Raw genomic sequence first — 19,672 nt, 5'->3', positions numbered from 1 at the left:
ACACTTTATGTGCAGCTTTATTCATTTTCTTTATTTATAATTTTTGTCCATTTTTTTTTTTCAGATTTCTTCATTCATAATCGAAACATGGCTTCTAGTATCACAAAGTTTAACTTTTCGTTGCTGATTTTCACATAAATTTACCTTTCTACCTGCAAATTTACATCATGATAACATGTTTATTTTAAAAATTGTTCCGCAGTGGGTAGTTTTGTCTTGAATTTCTAGAAACTTAACTTAAAAGTATATTTCTAAAATCCTAATTATCTATAGCAAAGAAAAAAAAAAGAATTGTGATAATTGTTTTTTTAAGAGGTTAAATGAAATCATTAAAAATATTTTTTTTTCATAAATACTGAAAACAAGTTTCTTGATAATGCTTATTTATAAAAATAAACAAGACTGAAAAAGGAAGCAATAAAATGTTTTCGTTAATTCTTAAATGTTCCCCATAGCAAAATCGTCAAGAAGAACATAGCAACTATCTATTGATTTCTGATCAGAATGAGTAAAACATTGATAATCATCAAGTAGTTGATAAATTCAAACATCATTTGCAATAAAGTTCTAAGAAATGTGCATGTAAGATCGTCAACTTCAACATTACTGAATTCTCTAAAAAAATTTACAGTAGTAGAAACTCATTCCATTTATTTCATAGTAAGTTTCTGCTACAGTTTCATTAGCAAATTTCATTAAATTCTCTAAACTATTAAACATTTTCAACCCATTTCATGATATGATTAGTCTTTGATAGACAGCATACCCATAAGTACGTTTACAAATTGCTGATTAAGATTAAACTGATGGTAGAGGTTCACTAAAATTCTACAAGTTTCAATTTTTTATACATTTGTTGAGAAACAAGTGAAGCATGCATGGTCCCCTGTGAGTGCTCAGTAAACGAGGCATAAAAAAAAAAATGACCAAGTTCAGCATTGCCTATACCCACCCCACCACCTTCCATTTAGCACTAAAAATCCTCAGGGGATGTCACAGCCTGGTGAAAATGAACAAACGGTGCAGTTTTAGGCCTTAACATGTGTAAATTTCAGTTCTGCACCATGCAAAAAAAAAAAAAAAAAAAAAAAAAAAAAAAAAAAAAAAAGATTAAATCCATCATTTGCCCCCCCCCCCCGCCCCAATTTAGCTCCAAAAGTCCCCAAGGCCTTAACATATTTAAATTTGAGTTCAGCACCATGCAAAACTGCTAAATAAACATACACAGAAAATTTTGGACGAAAATGCTAAAATAGTATTTAAAAAAAAAAAAAATCTGTAGTGTTTTTATTGGCCCTAAAAGACCCCCTGGGCACACCCAAGAGTTATCACGAAATATAAACAAACAAAATTATACAGAAATCAGTTAGTTACAACTTTTCAGAAAGTTTTATAAAAATCCAAGGCTTTTTTTTTTTTTTTTTTTTTTAATAAGCACAAAAATGTCAATTTTAGCCACATTAACCCAAAAGGTACCCTAAGGGGACATCCAGAGTTTTTTTCCGGAAATCGGTTCTGTTACCTTTTACTCATATCATGCTTAATGTCTATGCAAAATTTAAAAAAATTCCAAGGCGTAGTAGTTGAGAAAAGTGCGGAAAGACAAACGGACAAGGGTGATTTTACAGGTCTACCCTCCTTTTGTCAGGGGACTAAAAAAAAAAAAAAAAAATTCTCTGGTGGATATGTGTTCATTTTTTCATTTATTCAAAATTAAAATATACATAGCTAAAACGAGTTAAAAGCTGGAGTGCAATGTTTTTATTTACTTACATGAAGGTAGTTAGGCACAAGGTCAGTTTTTAATGTGGAAAAATCACACACCCCTCACAATAGAAGCACTTTGGATTAGGGCAAAAATAAAAATTGCCTCGCTCTAAAAAGATTTCTCCACTGACTAAGGACAGAAAAATTAAGTGTAGTACCAGAACAGATACTACACTTTGCTACCACTCCTGAGAAATTTCAGTATTAAATGCAAACTTAAAAAGCCCTCTCATTCTTCATCCCAAAAGTTATTACTTCACTTAAGTCTTAGAATATAACAGCTTATTTATTGATAAATGACAAAACATACTCGTTTCCAAATGAAATGGTGGTATTTCAAAGAAAGTGCTTTGGTTTGTAAAACGGGATTATTTTAGTAGAATACCCTTGAAATTTGTGCTAATTCAAAGAGTTTCTATGGTCACTAAGCGCTGCTTATTTAATCTAATCTAACCATAGTGTAATGAGATCAATCATTAGATGGATCTACAATGTTAAATTTGACTCAACCCAACAGATTAGGTTGGCAGATATGTTGAAAGCATTTACGCAGCGTAGAAGTTATCCTAAGAACTAATTAGTTACACGAATGGTCATGTGAGACTTCCAATTGTCCTGAATAAATTGTTGCAAAAGCATAAATGTCTTGAAGGAAGCTTGACGAGCCAAGGAAAATTTGGAAGCAAGTGATTGAACAAGTGCAAAGTTTGGAGACAACTGCACTATTGAATGCTCAGAACTAGAGTGCATTTGTGAAATATCAAATTTGGCTCCCAGACAAGGGAAAGTCATGTTAAATGAATAGAAAGAGTTAAGGTATATTTTATGCAGCCGGAACATTCATCTAGTAAATAAAAATTGATGGCTTATTAGTTTATTTACTGCTAAAGAAAAAAAAAATCAAGTGAACTAATCTTGGTAAGTTAATTTCTGCAGGAGAGTAGCAAGAGTTCAAGGTACTTTAACTATCTTTCAATGGCTTATGCGATGACAAGCTTTATCAGATAACATTATTTTTAAGTTTCAAAATCAGATTGATCTTTGATTTAAAGAAACAAAAGTCAAATTTCGATTCTACAGGTAAATATAAACACGCATACAAAAAAAAAAAAAAAGTCAAACATAAGTGTTGAAATATCAAAACCTCACTACTTTATGAGAAGGCCTTTGTCATTTTTATTTTCTATATAAATAACCCCTTTTCATTGGTTAGCTATCGAGTACATGGAGTTAGACCTCCCACTTCTAATATCATTCTAGAGAGGAAAGAAAAAAGAAATTACCCAGATTTGACTGCAGCTGGTTTTGTATACCAAATGAAATGTTGGAAAATCTTTAAAATCATGGTTAAAATGATTTCAATCTATTCACTATTTTTTGTGATTAATCATTAATCATACTTAAATCTATTTTGCCAGTTATGTGTTCTTACAAAATAAAGATATTTTTGATAGATTTTAGTGGATATTACTTTCACATTGGGAAGTACTCTTCCTGTCACTAATTTAAAAAAAATTGGATTTGAAGAGACATTTCTATGTGCACCAGTATCAAATGCAATTTGATTGGTTAATCGCTCCTTTTTTTTTTTTTATATATTATTATGGTTATCCACAAAAAAATGGTATTAAACAAAAATTGAAAATGCATGGTCATTATTTTTAATAGATTTCTTTTAATTACTTTATTTAAAAAGGTCAAGATGTGGTATAAACAGACATTTTAGATTTTTTGTATTGCTTTTATTTTTTTATGTAATTTCTTAAGTCTTATTCTTGTTCATCTTATATCTAACTAGTACGGGTCTATGAACTTGTAATCAGCAGGTACACTCAAAACCTTTCTTTGTTAATAAAAATATTAACAAAACTCTGTACCACACAATGTTTATACATAGTGACACACCTAAACTTTTTTCTGTTCTAATTCTAGTATGAATTCTAGGAGCCTCAAACTTATTGTTTTAGATGTGTAGGTTTACTAGTTATCACTTCATATTATTGCATATTACTTTTTTCTTTTTCATTCTACAATTGTTCACAAGAACAAGTGCTAATGATAATTTTCTAGAGGTTGAAGATTCAATTTTTTGTATGCAATACTAATACAATCACGAATTACATCAGGTCATGATTGGCAAAATAAGAACAAGTCCCCCCCCCCTGAATTAAATAAAGGATTCCATTCAAAATTCTGTACAGATTCCCGGGTTCAACATGATGCACCTGAAAAAGGTCAGGTGACATCAGATGAAACATGAAAATGACATCTAAGATGAGAACAGTAGTTCAAATAATACAAATGATAGATATTAACTTTCAACTAAAAATAAGGAAGCTAATGACAATGAGTAGAACCTTTTTTCCAAGGAAATAATTTTAAAAAATGTGAAAAACACCTATTAGTATTGGATAATGCATCAATTCTGCAATCAGATGATTAAAGCTACATTTTAAAAAATGTGACAAAATGTTGAGAGGAAATGAATTTTAAAATCTTGAAACTATTCATGAAGCCAAAATACTTAGAATTTCTCCTGTGAGACTGTCAGTTTCTGATGACATTTTCAAAATGCGTTCGCTCACAATCTTTCGCCTGCAATTCCAAAAGTATTGTTGACCGATTTATATTAAACTAAGCTGACCTGCCCTGACACTGCTTTGAAAAGAGTAATCAAACTTACTCCATCTCTGAACCTCATATCACTATTTTTGTGTTTGGAATTTTGTGAAAACTGTTTTGCTAACATTGACAGGGTGAATATATTTTGGCCAGTGCAAGACCTATAGAAATAACTACATTAAATGTTATAAGTTTAATTGCTAAATATGAATTTGAAAATTGCGTCTTAATTTAGTCACATATTTTTTTAATCCAATAAAAATTACTACTACTAATAATAATCCCAAAGTCATAAAACAGACTTACATGTGTACTTGTGTATATTAGTATATTTAGGTATTATAGGGCTTTGAAAAAGACCGTTCTTAGAGTAAGAATATTTGCGTGAATGTGTTTGTGACTTCCTTGAAGACTATATTTTTGAAACCATTTTTCAAGTCAATAACGAATTAGAAAGGGAAGAGAAAAAATGAAGTATTTGAAGGTCTTTAAGTGCTAAGAGCATTTTGAAAATTGAAGTGTAGAATTTTTTTTCCTCCTTCCATTTATTGAAACATCTATGGCGTAAAAATCAGTGTGTTGATAACTGAATGACATGTTGCATGTTTATAACAGATCTACGAAAATATATTAAAAAATAAATTTTTAAACTAGTTTGAAGGCAATATTTATTAAAAGTTGTGTCGATATTGGTGATTAGCATTTTAAGAAAGGAGTTGTATCTACAAGTATTCTAAGAATGCAATATATGAGATTAATGCCAAAAATGTGACATTGTAAAACAATCATGTTTGAGGGGATTTTGTTTAGTTTTAAAAGTTTATGCAGGTATATATTAGAAACCATGTTTCAAGGTGCAAGCTAATTAGAAAGGTAAGAAGTGTTTGAATGTCTTCATGTGTCAAATAGGCATTTTGAAAGTACAATTCAATTTTTTCTTCTTTGTTGTGACTAACACAAAAGGTCAATATTTGTTTTATATCAACATAAGTAGTTTAATTTTACACTGTGTGTGTGTGTGTGTGTGTGTGTGTGTGTGTGTGTGTGTGTGTGTGTGTGTGTGTGTGTGTGTGTGTACTGGTAAAGTGTATAATCATGTGCTGGGGGATTATTGTTTTTTGTTTTTGTTTTTTAAATGCAAGTTATTTTAATTTTTAAAAATGCATTTTTGTGTGTGCTAAGTAATTAAATATTAGATCAATATACTGAAATATTTTGTCAAGTGTTTGTGTTTTGTTCAAGACAGTAGTAGTTTTTGTTTTCTTTTAATATATAGTCGATTATCATGCTTGTAATTGATAGTGAATTAAAAGAGAAAGAAAAAGTGTACAATAAATACTGAAATTCTAGACAAGTTTTTGAAAAAGGATTTAGTGGTTGCTTACTAAACACAGAAAATTAGAATGATATTAAGTACAGTAATAACAAAGGCAATAGTAGAAATTAGCAAAATTTATACCGAGTATATGCTAACAAAGAAAAAAAAAGGCATAAAATGTAATCGATGAACAGATCAACATGGAGGACAAACACATTTGCAAAAATGACAAGCAATATTTTTTTCAGGGTTATATATTTTTTGTGACATATTAAAAAAAAAAAGTGTATGATACTGTAGTATTATAAATTAAACTGAAGAGACGTCCTTTTTGTAATTGTTTGGAAATATTGGCAAACTGTCTAACAATTATAAAAAAAATTGAATTCTGTTGAGAAATCATATCTGTTCATGATCCAATGAAACTTACAATAATATAACAGAAACTTATCTTACAAAAAAAATTATCAGGCCTGACAAACTATAATTGAGGAAATCAATTTGAATTTCAATTTGCGAAAATTCCTGGCTAATCAGAATCAAATATAGATTTGGCAGCGGCATTGTTACTTAGGTCTACCTTAAATTGAACTTACTTAATCTTATATATTAGATAATGTGTCAGTTAGGAAATGCTTTTTTGTATTTTTCGTTTCAACTATTCAACGAGTATCTAAGCTTAAGCATTTAAATGTCAATATTTTATACAATTTGGTATATTCATACATTTTTTATTTTTGTTAATGTAAAATGTAATGTTGATGTAATATTAAGATGTATATATGATAAAAGAAATGTTAATTCTAAACTACTTGCAGAATAACTGTTAAACTCCTACATGCTGTACGAATAGTTAATACCATCTAATAAATTTTGATGACACAAACACAACTTCAATAAATAAAAGAATGAAAACAATGTTAACAATTCAATGAAAATAAAATTTCTAGTAAATAAAAAGCTAAAATAAAAAATATCAAAATCTAAACAATTCAGTGAAAAATGAAATACTAACTTTACTCAATAAATTCATGTTAGAAATTCACTAATAAATGACGTCAATAGATTACCTTTTTCCTTTCCAGCTTCAATTCTACAATAAGTGTTTGAATTTCTTTGATAATGAGCAATTGTGTCGTTTCTGCAATGATTTCATGCTGGCTTGCCATGTCATGGAGCTCTCGCAGGATGCTCATGAAAGCTTTTGTGGTGGAGAACCTGGTAAAAGGAAAACAAATATTTAAAAGATATGTCATCTCATTGGAAAAGAATTTTGTCATCAAATAAAATGCATAAGTGTGTACCCACAAATGATCTAAAGACAAGATGAAATAAAGGTTGAGTGATATTCTGGCTTACTAGGTTGCAAAAAAAAAAAGGGTTGAAGTCATAGCCTGATGTTACAATCCAACTGTAGTGGTTACATAATAATAAACAAAGAGAGGACTCCTTTTTACTTGCTGCACATGGTCAAAATTTGGTTGTTTAATGTACAAATTGAACTCTTAAAAACAGACATACCTGCTGGGATGGGGAGGGACTGTCACAAGTTTCTTTTTCCAGCACTTTTCTAATCACTTAACTTTTTACAAGAAATATTCCTTTGAGCATTACTTACAAACAAAATTTATTTTTATTTGGGAGACCCTAATAATTCAGAATTGAGTACATTTCCCCAGCTCTCCAAAACACTAATACAGTTTCATACAATTAAACCAGCAGTGAAAACGTCATTTATGGATACACCTAGTGATGTATTCTAGATTTTTCACCCTTAATTTCGGCAATTTTTTCTTCATTCCTTTTTCTGTTTCAATCAGGATTGCAGAGTTGTCAGGTATAATTTAGATTGGCCTTTTATCTTCACTTTTTTTACCAATATTCAGACCATCTTGATTCTTCAAAGATGAAAAAGTCCAACTACTTCAACTAAAACTTGATTTTGCAATCATGACTTCAACATTCACTTCTTGTTTTTCCTGTTTTTTTCTTTTATCTAACATATTTACAGTCTTAGCATCACTTATTTATACCTATATTTTATATTCTATACCTATATTCATATTGTCACTGCTGATTAAGTATTCATAATTTTAGAAGACAGAAAAAAATATATAATAAAATATGCATCAAGTGTGCTTGAAAGCCAAATCACAACATAATATTAGGAAAATAAATATTTTACTTGTTTGAAATTAATGACATATATTTCGGAGCTATACTCCATCCTCAATATGTTGTTTTCTTTCTTTTCTTCCTTGCCATGTTGTAAAGTTGGAGAAAGAAAAATGTTTGTGAAGAGCCGCGCATTGTATCTCAGCAGTCGTATTTTGAAATGTTGGAACTGATACTCTCAACATGTTATTCAAGTCATTTGTAACTATACAGATGTCCAAAATTAGCCACTGTTTCAGGGTTTAGATAAACAATATATATTCAATGGAAAAATAATGAACTACATACATACAATATACACAAATATATCCTACTTACTAAACTTTATTAAATACTAACCTTATTAAATGAAATATGCTGAATAAAAAGAAAATTAAAAACATTTACATTTTAATTCTTCATATCTCATACTGCACAAAACCACTGACCAAAAAAAGTGATGTTAGTATTCTCTTACCATACAACATAGATTTAAACAAAGACATTTTGCGTTATTTCAAATACCTTTAAAGCACCTCAAAGGGAAGTAAATTTTACCAATCCTCCTGACATTTACATCCAAGTTATATTTATTTCAGTATGATCATATATTTAACTAAGTACTATCATATATATATATATATATATATATATATATATATATATATATATATATATATATTTTACATACCTGCTTTTTTTTATTATTACTATATAATTAAATCAACAACCATGCAAACAACATCATATTAAAAAACAAAGTCTTTCACTCATATTTTAACAATACACCATTTAAAAAAAAAAGTATTATAAACATCTATATACAGAATTTTTTTTTTTAAATTCCCTACAAGATCGAGATTCTTAAATTAGAATATTTTCATTAATTTCCATTTGAAAAACGCCCATTTGTCTGAACTAGATTTTGTCAATTGCAGACATTATGAATGCAAACTTTCAGAAACATTTTAAAAAGCGCTTATTACAATTTTATTCTCTTAAATATATATTAATCAATGTAATATTATCCTCAGTGCAGAGATGGCTGAAGAACATCTGCAGGTTCAATGTAAAATATGGCACAAAAGTAGAGGAGCTTAGGAATGATCCCGACCCTTGCCAAAAGCATACAAAAATTGAAAACAAGAGTAAAGTGAAAACCGAAAATGGCTTAAGGAAAATGCGCAACGATTTAACCATAACATAAGAGACACCATAGCAGTAAAAAAGCCACCTGAACAGCAAGAGCTGGAGGATTATTGGAGGCCTCTGTTTGAAAATGAGGGTACCTACAATGAAGAGGCAAAATGGATCTTAGATGTTGTAAAAAGCAACGAAAACAAACCAGAAATGCCAGAAATAACAGCTGGTATAACAAAAAAAAAAAAAGGGGGGGGGGGGGCAGAATTACAAAAAGTTTGGTATTGACAGCCTACCTAATTTCTGATTTAAACAACAGCACTGCATGGTCATTATAGCAGTGACTTCAACAGACTATTGAGGTGAAGAGGTCACACTAGCATGACTGTTAAAAGGTGATACAATCCTCATGCCGAAAACGAGAGAAACACAATGTCCTAGTAAGAACAGACCCTTCTGCTATCTCAATACTACCTACAAGCTCTTCACTGGCCTGGTTGCAAACAGCATCTATCAATGCCCCTTGTTTAGAGCATACTTGGAAAAAGAACAAGCAGGATACAGAAGGAAGTGCTTAGGCACTAAGGACAAGTTGTTAATCAATAAGACCATCCTTGAGGACTTAGACGAAACAGATCAAAGCTTGATGACCAATGCTTTTAAGAAAATGGGTGGTTTCAGCAAGTGCGGGTTCTGCTACACAGAAGAGAAAGTGTGAGCCACCTGGCATCCAACTAAGATTTTACTGGGGGATGACTACTATATAACACGATACAATGGAGTGTGTAAATATCTCCACTGGACAATCTAACAAGTTGAATATCAAATGCAGTAGCAAATTTTGGAAGCGTATATCAAAAAGAACAGTTGGAAATAAGTCGTACACCATTCACTATGACTATGCAATCCTTACAGCCATGTACCTTGAAAACTGAGCCATAAAACCTGACAGTGATATCAGACAAGAAGGATAAAGAAGCAACCTTAGAAGTTAGTGTTCTCAATGATGTTGGGGTTAAACAGAGCTGAAAGAGAAAAGATAAAATCCGAAGAGTTTATACATGACACGAAAAGAAATTGGAATCTTGGTAAGGTCTATCATTCCAGTAATTATAAGAGTAACTGGACTTGTGAAAAAGAATTTCAAAAACTACCTAGCAAATAAGCCCAGTGAACCAAGTGCAAGAGATTCAAACTGCCAGAATCCTATAAAGATCTCTCGGTTGGAATATCCGAGTTAGCAGGTGAATGTATGGCATCCTTCATGATGCCCCATCCCCAGCTTGAACAACCTAATAAGAAAATTACAAAAAAAAAAAAAAATACACAAGCTCTACATTCTTCAGAAAGAATGGGTTACAGCCGCCATCTTAGATTCTTAATCAAAAATGTTTGTGCATATAGATATTCATTGGATTGTTTTCATATATAGATTCTTTTACTAATTAGAAAACTAATTGTTGGTTAAAGTTAATAGAAAAGAAAACAGAGGTATGTGCATAGGTTGGAGTTAGGCGAGAAACAGAGATCAAAAATAGCGCCTATAGTTTTATGAACTGTGGTCTCGTAAAGTCTCGCAAAATCATGTTGCACACATGCAAATGACAGGAATTACAGGCTATATAAAAGCAGCTCGCGTCAACAAGTACAGTAGTGAACCATTATCTTTGACAATTGCCGGTGCTAGTCACATTGTTGGATTTCGATCCATGCGTTTGTTGGCCCGTTGCTATGATTGTTTTCTTGAGTTGAAACCAAAAGAACACTAATCTTAGTTTTTTTTTATTATTATTTATAAACTTTGTCGTGTTCTTTTTATTTTTAAACATATTACAGTTCTTATGACAATATTTGATGAAAACAGATTGACAAAAATGGGGGAGGGGGAAATAATATTCGCAAAATATAGAGTACAATCCTTTTTTTCAAGTATTTTCCCTGTGTTGACATTTGTCACACTTGTAGAAAAATTTCATAGCTCAGTCTTATTTTTTCATCCCACTTTCAGTGTGGGTCAGAAAGACATCAATTCCTATTTTTTTCATTATCTTTACATTAGCATAAAGAATTACAGTTTATGTAACAAAAATTATGGTTTGCATGTGATTATAAACCAAAAATAATTTGTCATGTAATATTGTTCATATTCAATTTGAAACTTTAATCAAAGATAAATGTTACTTTACTTGAGAAATGAATTTTTTTTATTATTTATCTGTTGGGGGCTTACAGTAATATTTTGAAGTCTGTAAAATTAAATCATAAATACTCCCCGACAACATTGGGTTGGGCCAGCTAGTTATTCTATGAACACAGTTTGGACCTAGAACAATTGCATAATATGCACAGTTTGTGTCTTTTAGTTTAAAAACAAGTGCTCTATGATTTTTCTCAGAAATTGTAATCTAAAAGAGCTTGAACCATTGTGAATTGGTTGGTTGTTTTACGGCATATCAACCCTTTTCAGGTTATTTAATGCAGAATCCAAAGATTTTGAAGAAAAATTTTTTAATAGAATATATTTGTTGTTTTCAAGTCGGTTTCAATTTAACCCATAGTTGGGAATCTAACAGGTACTACCACTCCTGGTCAGAGTGAACCTGGGAGCAATGGCAATTAAAGGGTGGCTCCACACTCCCCAAAGCCCACAAGCTGGGGCCTCACCACTGGATATAGTTTAAGGTTATATCCAAGACTATGAACCATTGTGAAAGAGAATCTATTATTCATGGGCAGAGGCACCCAGTGTTTCACCGAGAATGAAAATGACCCTATAAATCAGATTACACTATTAGATTAATTAGGGGGAGGGGGTGCAAAATGTAAAACTTTCTATCAGTGCACTATCTATTTTATTATAATTACCTTTTCCTTAAAATAAAATGCTCATACCACACAAAATGCCATACAAAAACATTTTAAAGAAAAAAAAAAATTGTGAAAATAGAAAACAAAAATAAACATTGAACGAACAGTGAACAACACTTTACAAAAGAAGCACATCAACAAATTAATAACAACCTAAAATGTTTATTTGCTTTCAAAATGTGTGTTTGACTCCCATACACTATATTAATCAAAATTGTGTCCATTTTATCCTTAAAAGAAAATTCTGATATAAGAATTAATACTGAATATTATGAAAAATTTATTTTAATGAACAATTAAATTAATGGTGCACTGAGAGAAAAAAAAAAATTGCATAATAAATTTTGCATTTCATTATTAGAACGAAAATCAAAATATTGAATTTCAATCAAAACCAATGTTATCTACTTAGCCGTCATGTTCAAATTAGTAAAATATCCAAATATTACAAAAAGACGATAAGGTAGAAAATAAATTACTAATGAAAATAATTTTCTGAAAAATTGCAAGTTTACTTAAAATACAGAAGAGTTTGCATGGTAGCAGCGGAGGTAACTGCGGTCTGTCTTATAACAACTCCTGAAAACTTTGAGGCCAATTTCACGTTTATTCGAACAGTTAACTTCTTATTTTTATATAAAAAAATCCATAAGAGAAAGAAAAAATATCCAAATATGTATATATGTTGTGTTTATTTTGTTATTACGTTTTTATTTTCATAAAATATTTTATTTAAAAAAAGTCACTTCCCTTGTTTTTACATCAAGTCAAAAACAAATATGGCCTAGTCTTGTATTGTGAAATCATGAAAATATTTTATGTAATAATGCAGTGATATTTAACTAATTGAGACATGACAATTAGATAACATTGCTTTTAGTTGAAATTGGCATAAAAAGGACGAAGATACCATCGTTTTTTGTTTAATGAAAATTAAATTTTTCAACATCTGATTTTTGTTTTAAATCAGAAAGTGCCCAAATTTTTTACTTTTTATGAAGTGTTACATTTATTTATAATCAACTGTGATTTTACTCCTGGTTAAAATAATCATAAAATATTTTATGTGTTTTTATTTTTACTGTTTGTTTTAAATCATGCGACTTGAAAATTTTATTAGATACAATTTTTTACCAATGCTCCCAAATCAAACAAATATAATAAAGCAGAAATATTTGCGTTCATTATATATTAGCTGTCCTTACCAGCCATTGGCAAGAAGTTTTGAATTTCTTAGTAATAGGATTTTGAAAGTTAAGGATTCAAAGTAACGTTTGTTCATTAAATTATTGATTGAATCAAATTGTTATAAAACGATAGCAATTTATAAAATTATTGAATGTAAATATCTTCTGAAACTGGAATTTTTTTTAATACTTTTTTTTTTTAAATCATTATTCCACAACAAACAAGGCAAAATGCCACTTTGACGTAAGGGACTACTATTTGGGACCAAAATTTACAGGGATACAATGTGGCAGCAAGGGGTCTTTTCACATAACACTTGAACTTTTGCAAGTCAGTTCAGGGAGCTGGGATGGAATTCCAAAGTCTACCAGTTTGAGGGAAGAAACTATTCAAGTAGGTTTTCTGACATCTGGGAGTGTAGAGGTGGGATTTTGCTGCTTATCTGGTTAGAGATATTTACATCGAGGGAGTACAAATATTTTGAATTAGTCGGGGCATATTCCATTAAAATAATTGTAAAACAGACAGATGCAACATTTCAGCGATGGGACAGAGGTTGGAGTTTGGTTGCTAGTGCGGTACCTATTAGGTTAGGATTTTTTTTTTTTTTTTAAACCCTGACATGACTTTCTATTTGACAATTTAAATGCTTACTAATTCCTTTTAAATTTTCAAGCAATTCATTTTTTCAACAATTAAAGGAATTGTAAAACAGCCGATTTGTTTACAAAGAAGACAAAACACATTCTGATGGATTGGATTTTGTAATTAGATTTTAAGATTTCATTAATATGCTGTAACATTTTTATTCAAATAAATATTTGCTTAATATTAAAAAATGTTTAAGTAATGTAAATGCATATTTATGTGTATTAAAATGGCTAACATATTTCCAAATAAACCAAAATGCATATTAGTGAATTTAATTTTATAATTAACAGTTTTAAATAAGATTTTACAAATTCATTTTTAATTTACACTATTGTATTTTTGGTTAAAAATACAAAATTCCTAAATACAGGATTGAATTAGAGAGCTTTAGTTCTTCAGTTTAATGCTTAACCAACTGGGCTATTTAGGTTGGCAACATTCAAATTATCCAATGAATGTTTTGTTTTTGAAAGCATGAAGCGATTATGTGTTTTTATTTTGTTTTTACTCAATAATGGCCGAATAATTATATAAAAAAATATAGACTAAAATTTACATACATGTGAAAAATGAATACAGTCAATAACTGAAGATTTATTTATTTCAACTGTTAGTCAGAAACCACAGTAGAACGTCTGGATGAAAGGAGATGATATCTATTATATGAAATAATGTTGGGTAAATTTTAAAGGTTAGGCCTAAATAGTATTTAAGCTAACAAATCAAACTGATTCTGACATGTCAACTTTTATTTATGTTAAACATTAGAAAAAAGACATTGTTATAGAACATAGAAATATTTATGAAAGAAATTTGGACATAATTCTGGGTAATGCTAGGTTGGTACAATTAGTAAGAAATAAAAATCCAAATTTGTATATAGATGAAATAATGAATGCTGAAGATTTATATTTGATGGAAATAAATATGGACAAAAAATGTTACCTTTTCCAATTAGAGCAGCTTGATATTTGATGTATGGAGGCACATAGGTTTAAGATAAATGTTTTCTGTGATATGTAATTTTAGGTGTGCCTGTTATAATGGTAATTAGTTCTAAAATTAAGAATATTTGAGATTTACCTAAGTAATTATTGAAAAAAAAAAAAAGAATTTATAATATATCTGTTGATGCAAAAAAAATAATAAAAAAATAAAAACTATTGAATGTGCACTTAAATGATTTTTAGCTGATGAAGATAATCTTTTGCAAAGTCAGTACTCAGGTAGTGATATCAGGACTTTTAATTATGAAAAAACTCATTTTTTATATCTGACTCAAAGAGTATCCTGATTAAATATTAAAATCAATTGAGATATATAACCCATAGTAATAATTGAATAAATCAGAAGAATCTTTTTATCTACCTTCTGTTATTAAAGTTATGGCTATCTTTGTACTCCTTTGTAGGTCAACCAAATAAAAAAAAACATTATTTGATATGTAAGATGATATATCGTAAAAGCAAACACACACTAATAAAAAGCATGATTGATTTTTAGGTTTTGTTTTTGCCGCGGTATTAAAAAAAAAAAATGAACTTACATATTTCTGCTTCTAAAAAGAATAGAAAATTTTTTAATTAAATTCTTAATGATATAAAAGAATGGATAATAGACATTCTATTGAGTTTTGAAGATTTTCATCAAACACGGTTGTTTAGAAAACATCAATGAGATCCTCATTAAAATTAAAATTTTAAAAATATCATACCTATTATATTTATTTTTAGTTAAAAAAAAAAGAAAAAAGTTAAATATACTTTGTAAAAAGAAATAAAAACCTAAACAGTTCACCTATCATACAAATGTATCCTTTTTAACTGTAAATTTGTCATAACCAATTTTTAACACAAAACAAAATTAATGAATCCTTAAGTTTAACAACTACAGATCATAGGCTGGCATTTCTGAACCCTTTTTTGATGGATGAAATTTAGCACTCAGTGGACATAAGTGGTGCCACTATTATAGAATTGAACCATTTCCTTCACACAAAAGAGTTACAAACAGCACAAAAAGTTTCAATTCACGAAAGTATTGAGAAAACATAATTAGTAAATCCAGGTTTCCATATTTTCACTAAATGGTTCAGACATGAATAAATTCATTTTTTGTGGATATATTTTTTTTATAGTCGTCATTATTTTGGATATCTATCAAATAATTCAGACACAGGAGTCTTACGAGTTATATTTAACTCGTATCAGATGAGAAGGAGAGAGTAAACAGGAAGCTTCAATTTTTTTTAATATTTAACTTAGAAAACTCACTTTTTTCCAGGTCAGAGGAGAATTCTTTCACATTTTAACAACCTAGGGACTGTCTTGTCTTTTGGCAGATCTTTTTTGTCAGAAAGAGAAACAGTTGAATTTCATTATAGGAGAATATCCTCTTAAGTATTTTTTTTTTGGGGGGGGGGATTTATTGCCTATCACCTGAGACACCCCCACCAGAGAATGCTGATTAGTTTGTTTATGGCTATCTTTGTACTTTATTAGAGTGAACATTTATTGGAGGGGGTGGGGCTGGTTTTCTCCACATTCAACCATCTTTATGACACATCTTGCTGCCATTGGAGACAAATAAAGAGCTTTTATTTTTTTTTTTATTTTTTTTTTTTTTTTTTTCAACTATTTTCATACCAGCCAGGGAATCTTTGGCACATTCTAATTATAGTGTCTTGAGTTCAACCCTTTTGTAGGAACTAGCTATGGTGTCCAGTTCAGTCCTCAGGAGCCATCCTATCAGGCATTACTTTCTTATTTTTCCAGATTTAAACACTAGTTCAATGGGTGATCCGATGGGTCATTTTTTCTAGTACCTTTTATCATGGAATGTAAAGCAGATACTCTTGTATTTATTGTAAAAAAAAAAATAAATAATAAATAAATGATAAATTTTTACTGCAATTTTTATTTTTTACATTTTGAAAGAATTTCATTCAAGTTATTTCATTCTTAATTACATGTGTCACGCCCCATAATTTTTCTGTGTTAAGAGCTTCTTTAGATTTAAATATCGCTTTGCAGTTATTGAATCAGATTATTGTATACATTGAGCTGGCTATTTTTTTTTTAATGCTTACTGGTAGTTGTTTCAAAAACAATGAAATTAGGTCAAACTGCAGTCAGTCACAGTTTTTCTTTGTTTACTTTTATATTGAACCAGTTCAAAGAGAGAGAAGAGAAGGAAGATATGTTACATGCTTTTAACTATTTTGTTATCTATGGTCCAAAACAATGCTGGATTGCTGGGTAGACTTTAATAAAATATAAGTGAGAGAAATTGGCTCAAAATGTGGCATATATACTTAACTAGCAAGGGTGCCGGCATTGCCCATGTGTTTGTAGGTATGTGTTGAGCCAAAAAAAAAAAAAAAAAAAAAAAAAAAAAAAATGGTAGTAGGGAGTCAGGTTCGAACCCGTACTGCGAGGGAGGAAAAGAATGTTGAAAAAAAAAGTGACATCTTTGCTATTGTGTCCATCGCCAAGCCGGAAGTGACATAAGTTTAAATTAAGGCTAGACAATCGAAAGGAGGGGATGACTTTAAAAAATATCAGCAAAAACAGCGACCCCTCCCTGTAGAAAAGTGCCCAGTTGAGGGTGAAGAAATTAATGTTTTTGGCCAATATTTCAATATTTGTCATTCAAATGGTCAAGCTTCAAAATGATACTGATCTTGTGAAAATCCATCGCCTTTGTTAAAAGTTTTAGGCAGACATACAAGCATACACATTCATACATACATTTCAACAGACAGGCGAGAATTATATAATAGCCTGGCGTTGCCTGTGTGAGAAAAGAAAAAAAAGTTTTGGTAGGTAGGCTCAAACCAGAAGCCTTGAAGTGAAGGTGGAACAAAAAGTGCGAAAAAAACCTGGCATCTTACCGCTCAGCCAGGACGGGAGAGTAAGTGAAAATCGTTTGAATTTAACGATTAAAAACTTAAGTGACAGGTGCGTGAATTTAATGAGGTCAAACATCACTCCATAGTGGGATTGAAATTCCGCAGTTAAGCTTGGCTGTGAGACAGTTGTTTTGGTTTTGTTTTCTCAAGATGTTTGGGGGGGGGGGGGGCTCCCCATAAAAAGGAGTGCCCAAATGAATAGCAATTGTCTGATATAAGGGGTTTTCTCCCACATTGATCAAAGCTCATTGCTTTTTTGATGTCCCTGGCAGGAAAGTCGAGGAATCGACCTCGTTTCAATTAGTTTCACTTTATACTAAAAAGCTGAACAAACACAAGATGAAATAGCAAGAATTTTGTAAAAGTCGATCAAAATAAATCTAGACGTGACGTGCATTCGCAAATTGTAGATATTACAATCTAGACGGTATGTGGACTGCCCTTGCTTGCTTGAATCTTGTCAACGTTGGGTTTTGGTTCAAGCTGATGGCACCTAAGTCATACTTTTTTTTTTTTTTTTTTTTTGCTTTTAAAATCATGACTAAAAATTGGGTACAATATAATATGAAAGAATCGATAAAAAATCTGCATGAAGTAAAATATTGTATTTAAGCATATTTTACAACCAGGCAACGCTGGGTGCCCTCTGTTAGTATATATTTAAGTCTGAAATTAAGCTTTCGTTAATATTTCTTTAAAATTAGAAGCAAACATTTTCTCATTCAAGTTCTATTATTTTTATTTAAATTTTATTTTAAAATGTGTGTCAACACCCAATAATGCTCACTTTGCATTTTGTCCTTTCACATTTTTTAAGCTGGCAAAAGTTTTCAATTAAAAAAAGTATTCAGTTTCCACAACAAATGAAATAATGTTCCACTATTTCTCCTCAAATGTTAACATTAGAATTATGTTGAGTACTTTTGAGGGTATATTTTCTTTATTAGGTGTCAAATTTTTAAAGAAATATCAACCAGGGGTAATTAAATTCAAATTTAGATCTATCTATAAGTGGCCTTCTTTCTGTGCAGAACAGTCTTCCAAATTACTTAATTTTTTTGGTCTACAGACTTGAAACTTGACATATAGGTGATTTGGACCAGAGGAACAAAGTAAATTTGGTTTTTAGCAGGTAAAAATAGCTGTTAAAGTGTCAAAAAAAAAAAAAAAAAAAAAAAAAACTGAACTTGGCAGACATAAGTCGACTAAACATGCACTTTCACACATGTGCAAATATACATTTATAGGTTTACCAACATGTTTTTAATTTTTAGATGCATATGGATATTTATGTTTTGGTTCTAACTAATAGTACTGAAGTCATTTTTTTAACTTTTGAAATCATTGGGTACACTATAATAATCAATAAAGAATTGGCTAAAAGTAATAAATACGAAATTTGTATAAATTAAAATATCATATTTAAGCATATTTTATTATCAGTTAATGCTGGGCAGCCTGCTAGTATGAAAATAATCCAGAAAAAAATTAAATGATTAAAATATTACATTGAAAGTAATAGTATGTTTGTAATTATATATTAAAAATAAGAACAAATATTTAACTTAATCAAACTTGAATAGCAAACAATTTTTATTTCTTATTTTCATGACTTTCTGATTATCAAAAGAACTGGGATAAAAACAATGCAAATATGACCGAACAAGAGGACTAGTATATGTGTACACCATATATATATATATGTTATTTGTTTTGCGATATTTTTTGAACAAATTCAATTATTTATACAAAAGTGCATTTTTACCTAAATGCGAGTTGGGAATAATTTTCCCTTTGACTAATTTGGTGCCCCCAAATGAAGAGCGGCATATGTATTTAGGTAAAAATGAACTTTCGCATACATAATTAAATTTGTTCCAAAAGTATTGCAAACCAAATAAATAACATCTACTTAAACTGCGATATATTCCACCAGTCGCACGAGACTGTCTAGTGATAGAGGTTTACGTTTCTTACCATCGGGTCCCAATTTCGAATATCACTAGATTCAAACACTCTGACGAGTCATAGATGATGAAACATGTGCCAGTGGA

General features: G+C 30.1%; 1 protein-coding gene across 8 annotated transcripts in view; it reads right to left on the bottom strand.

Annotated features, from left to right (window-relative positions):
• Positions 1–19,672, bottom strand: part of LOC145286143 (formin-binding protein 1-like) — a 262,792-nt gene that overhangs the window by 77,596 nt on the left and 165,524 nt on the right. For all 8 annotated transcript variants that reach the window (XM_080134867.1, XM_080134871.1, XM_080134869.1 and 5 more), the window contains exon 4: positions 6,778–6,925. In XM_080134867.1, the coding sequence (XP_079990993.1) occupies positions 6,778–6,925 (148 nt within the window). The remainder of the gene's footprint in view (positions 1–6,777; positions 6,926–19,672) is intronic.

This window comes from Euprymna scolopes, chromosome 10 (genome assembly GCF_053919585.1).
Source record: "Euprymna scolopes isolate OS-2025 chromosome 10, ASM5391958v1, whole genome shotgun sequence".
NCBI lineage: Eukaryota > Metazoa > Mollusca > Cephalopoda > Sepiida > Sepiolidae > Euprymna > Euprymna scolopes.
This window is presented reverse-complemented; position numbering and strand designations above follow the sequence as displayed.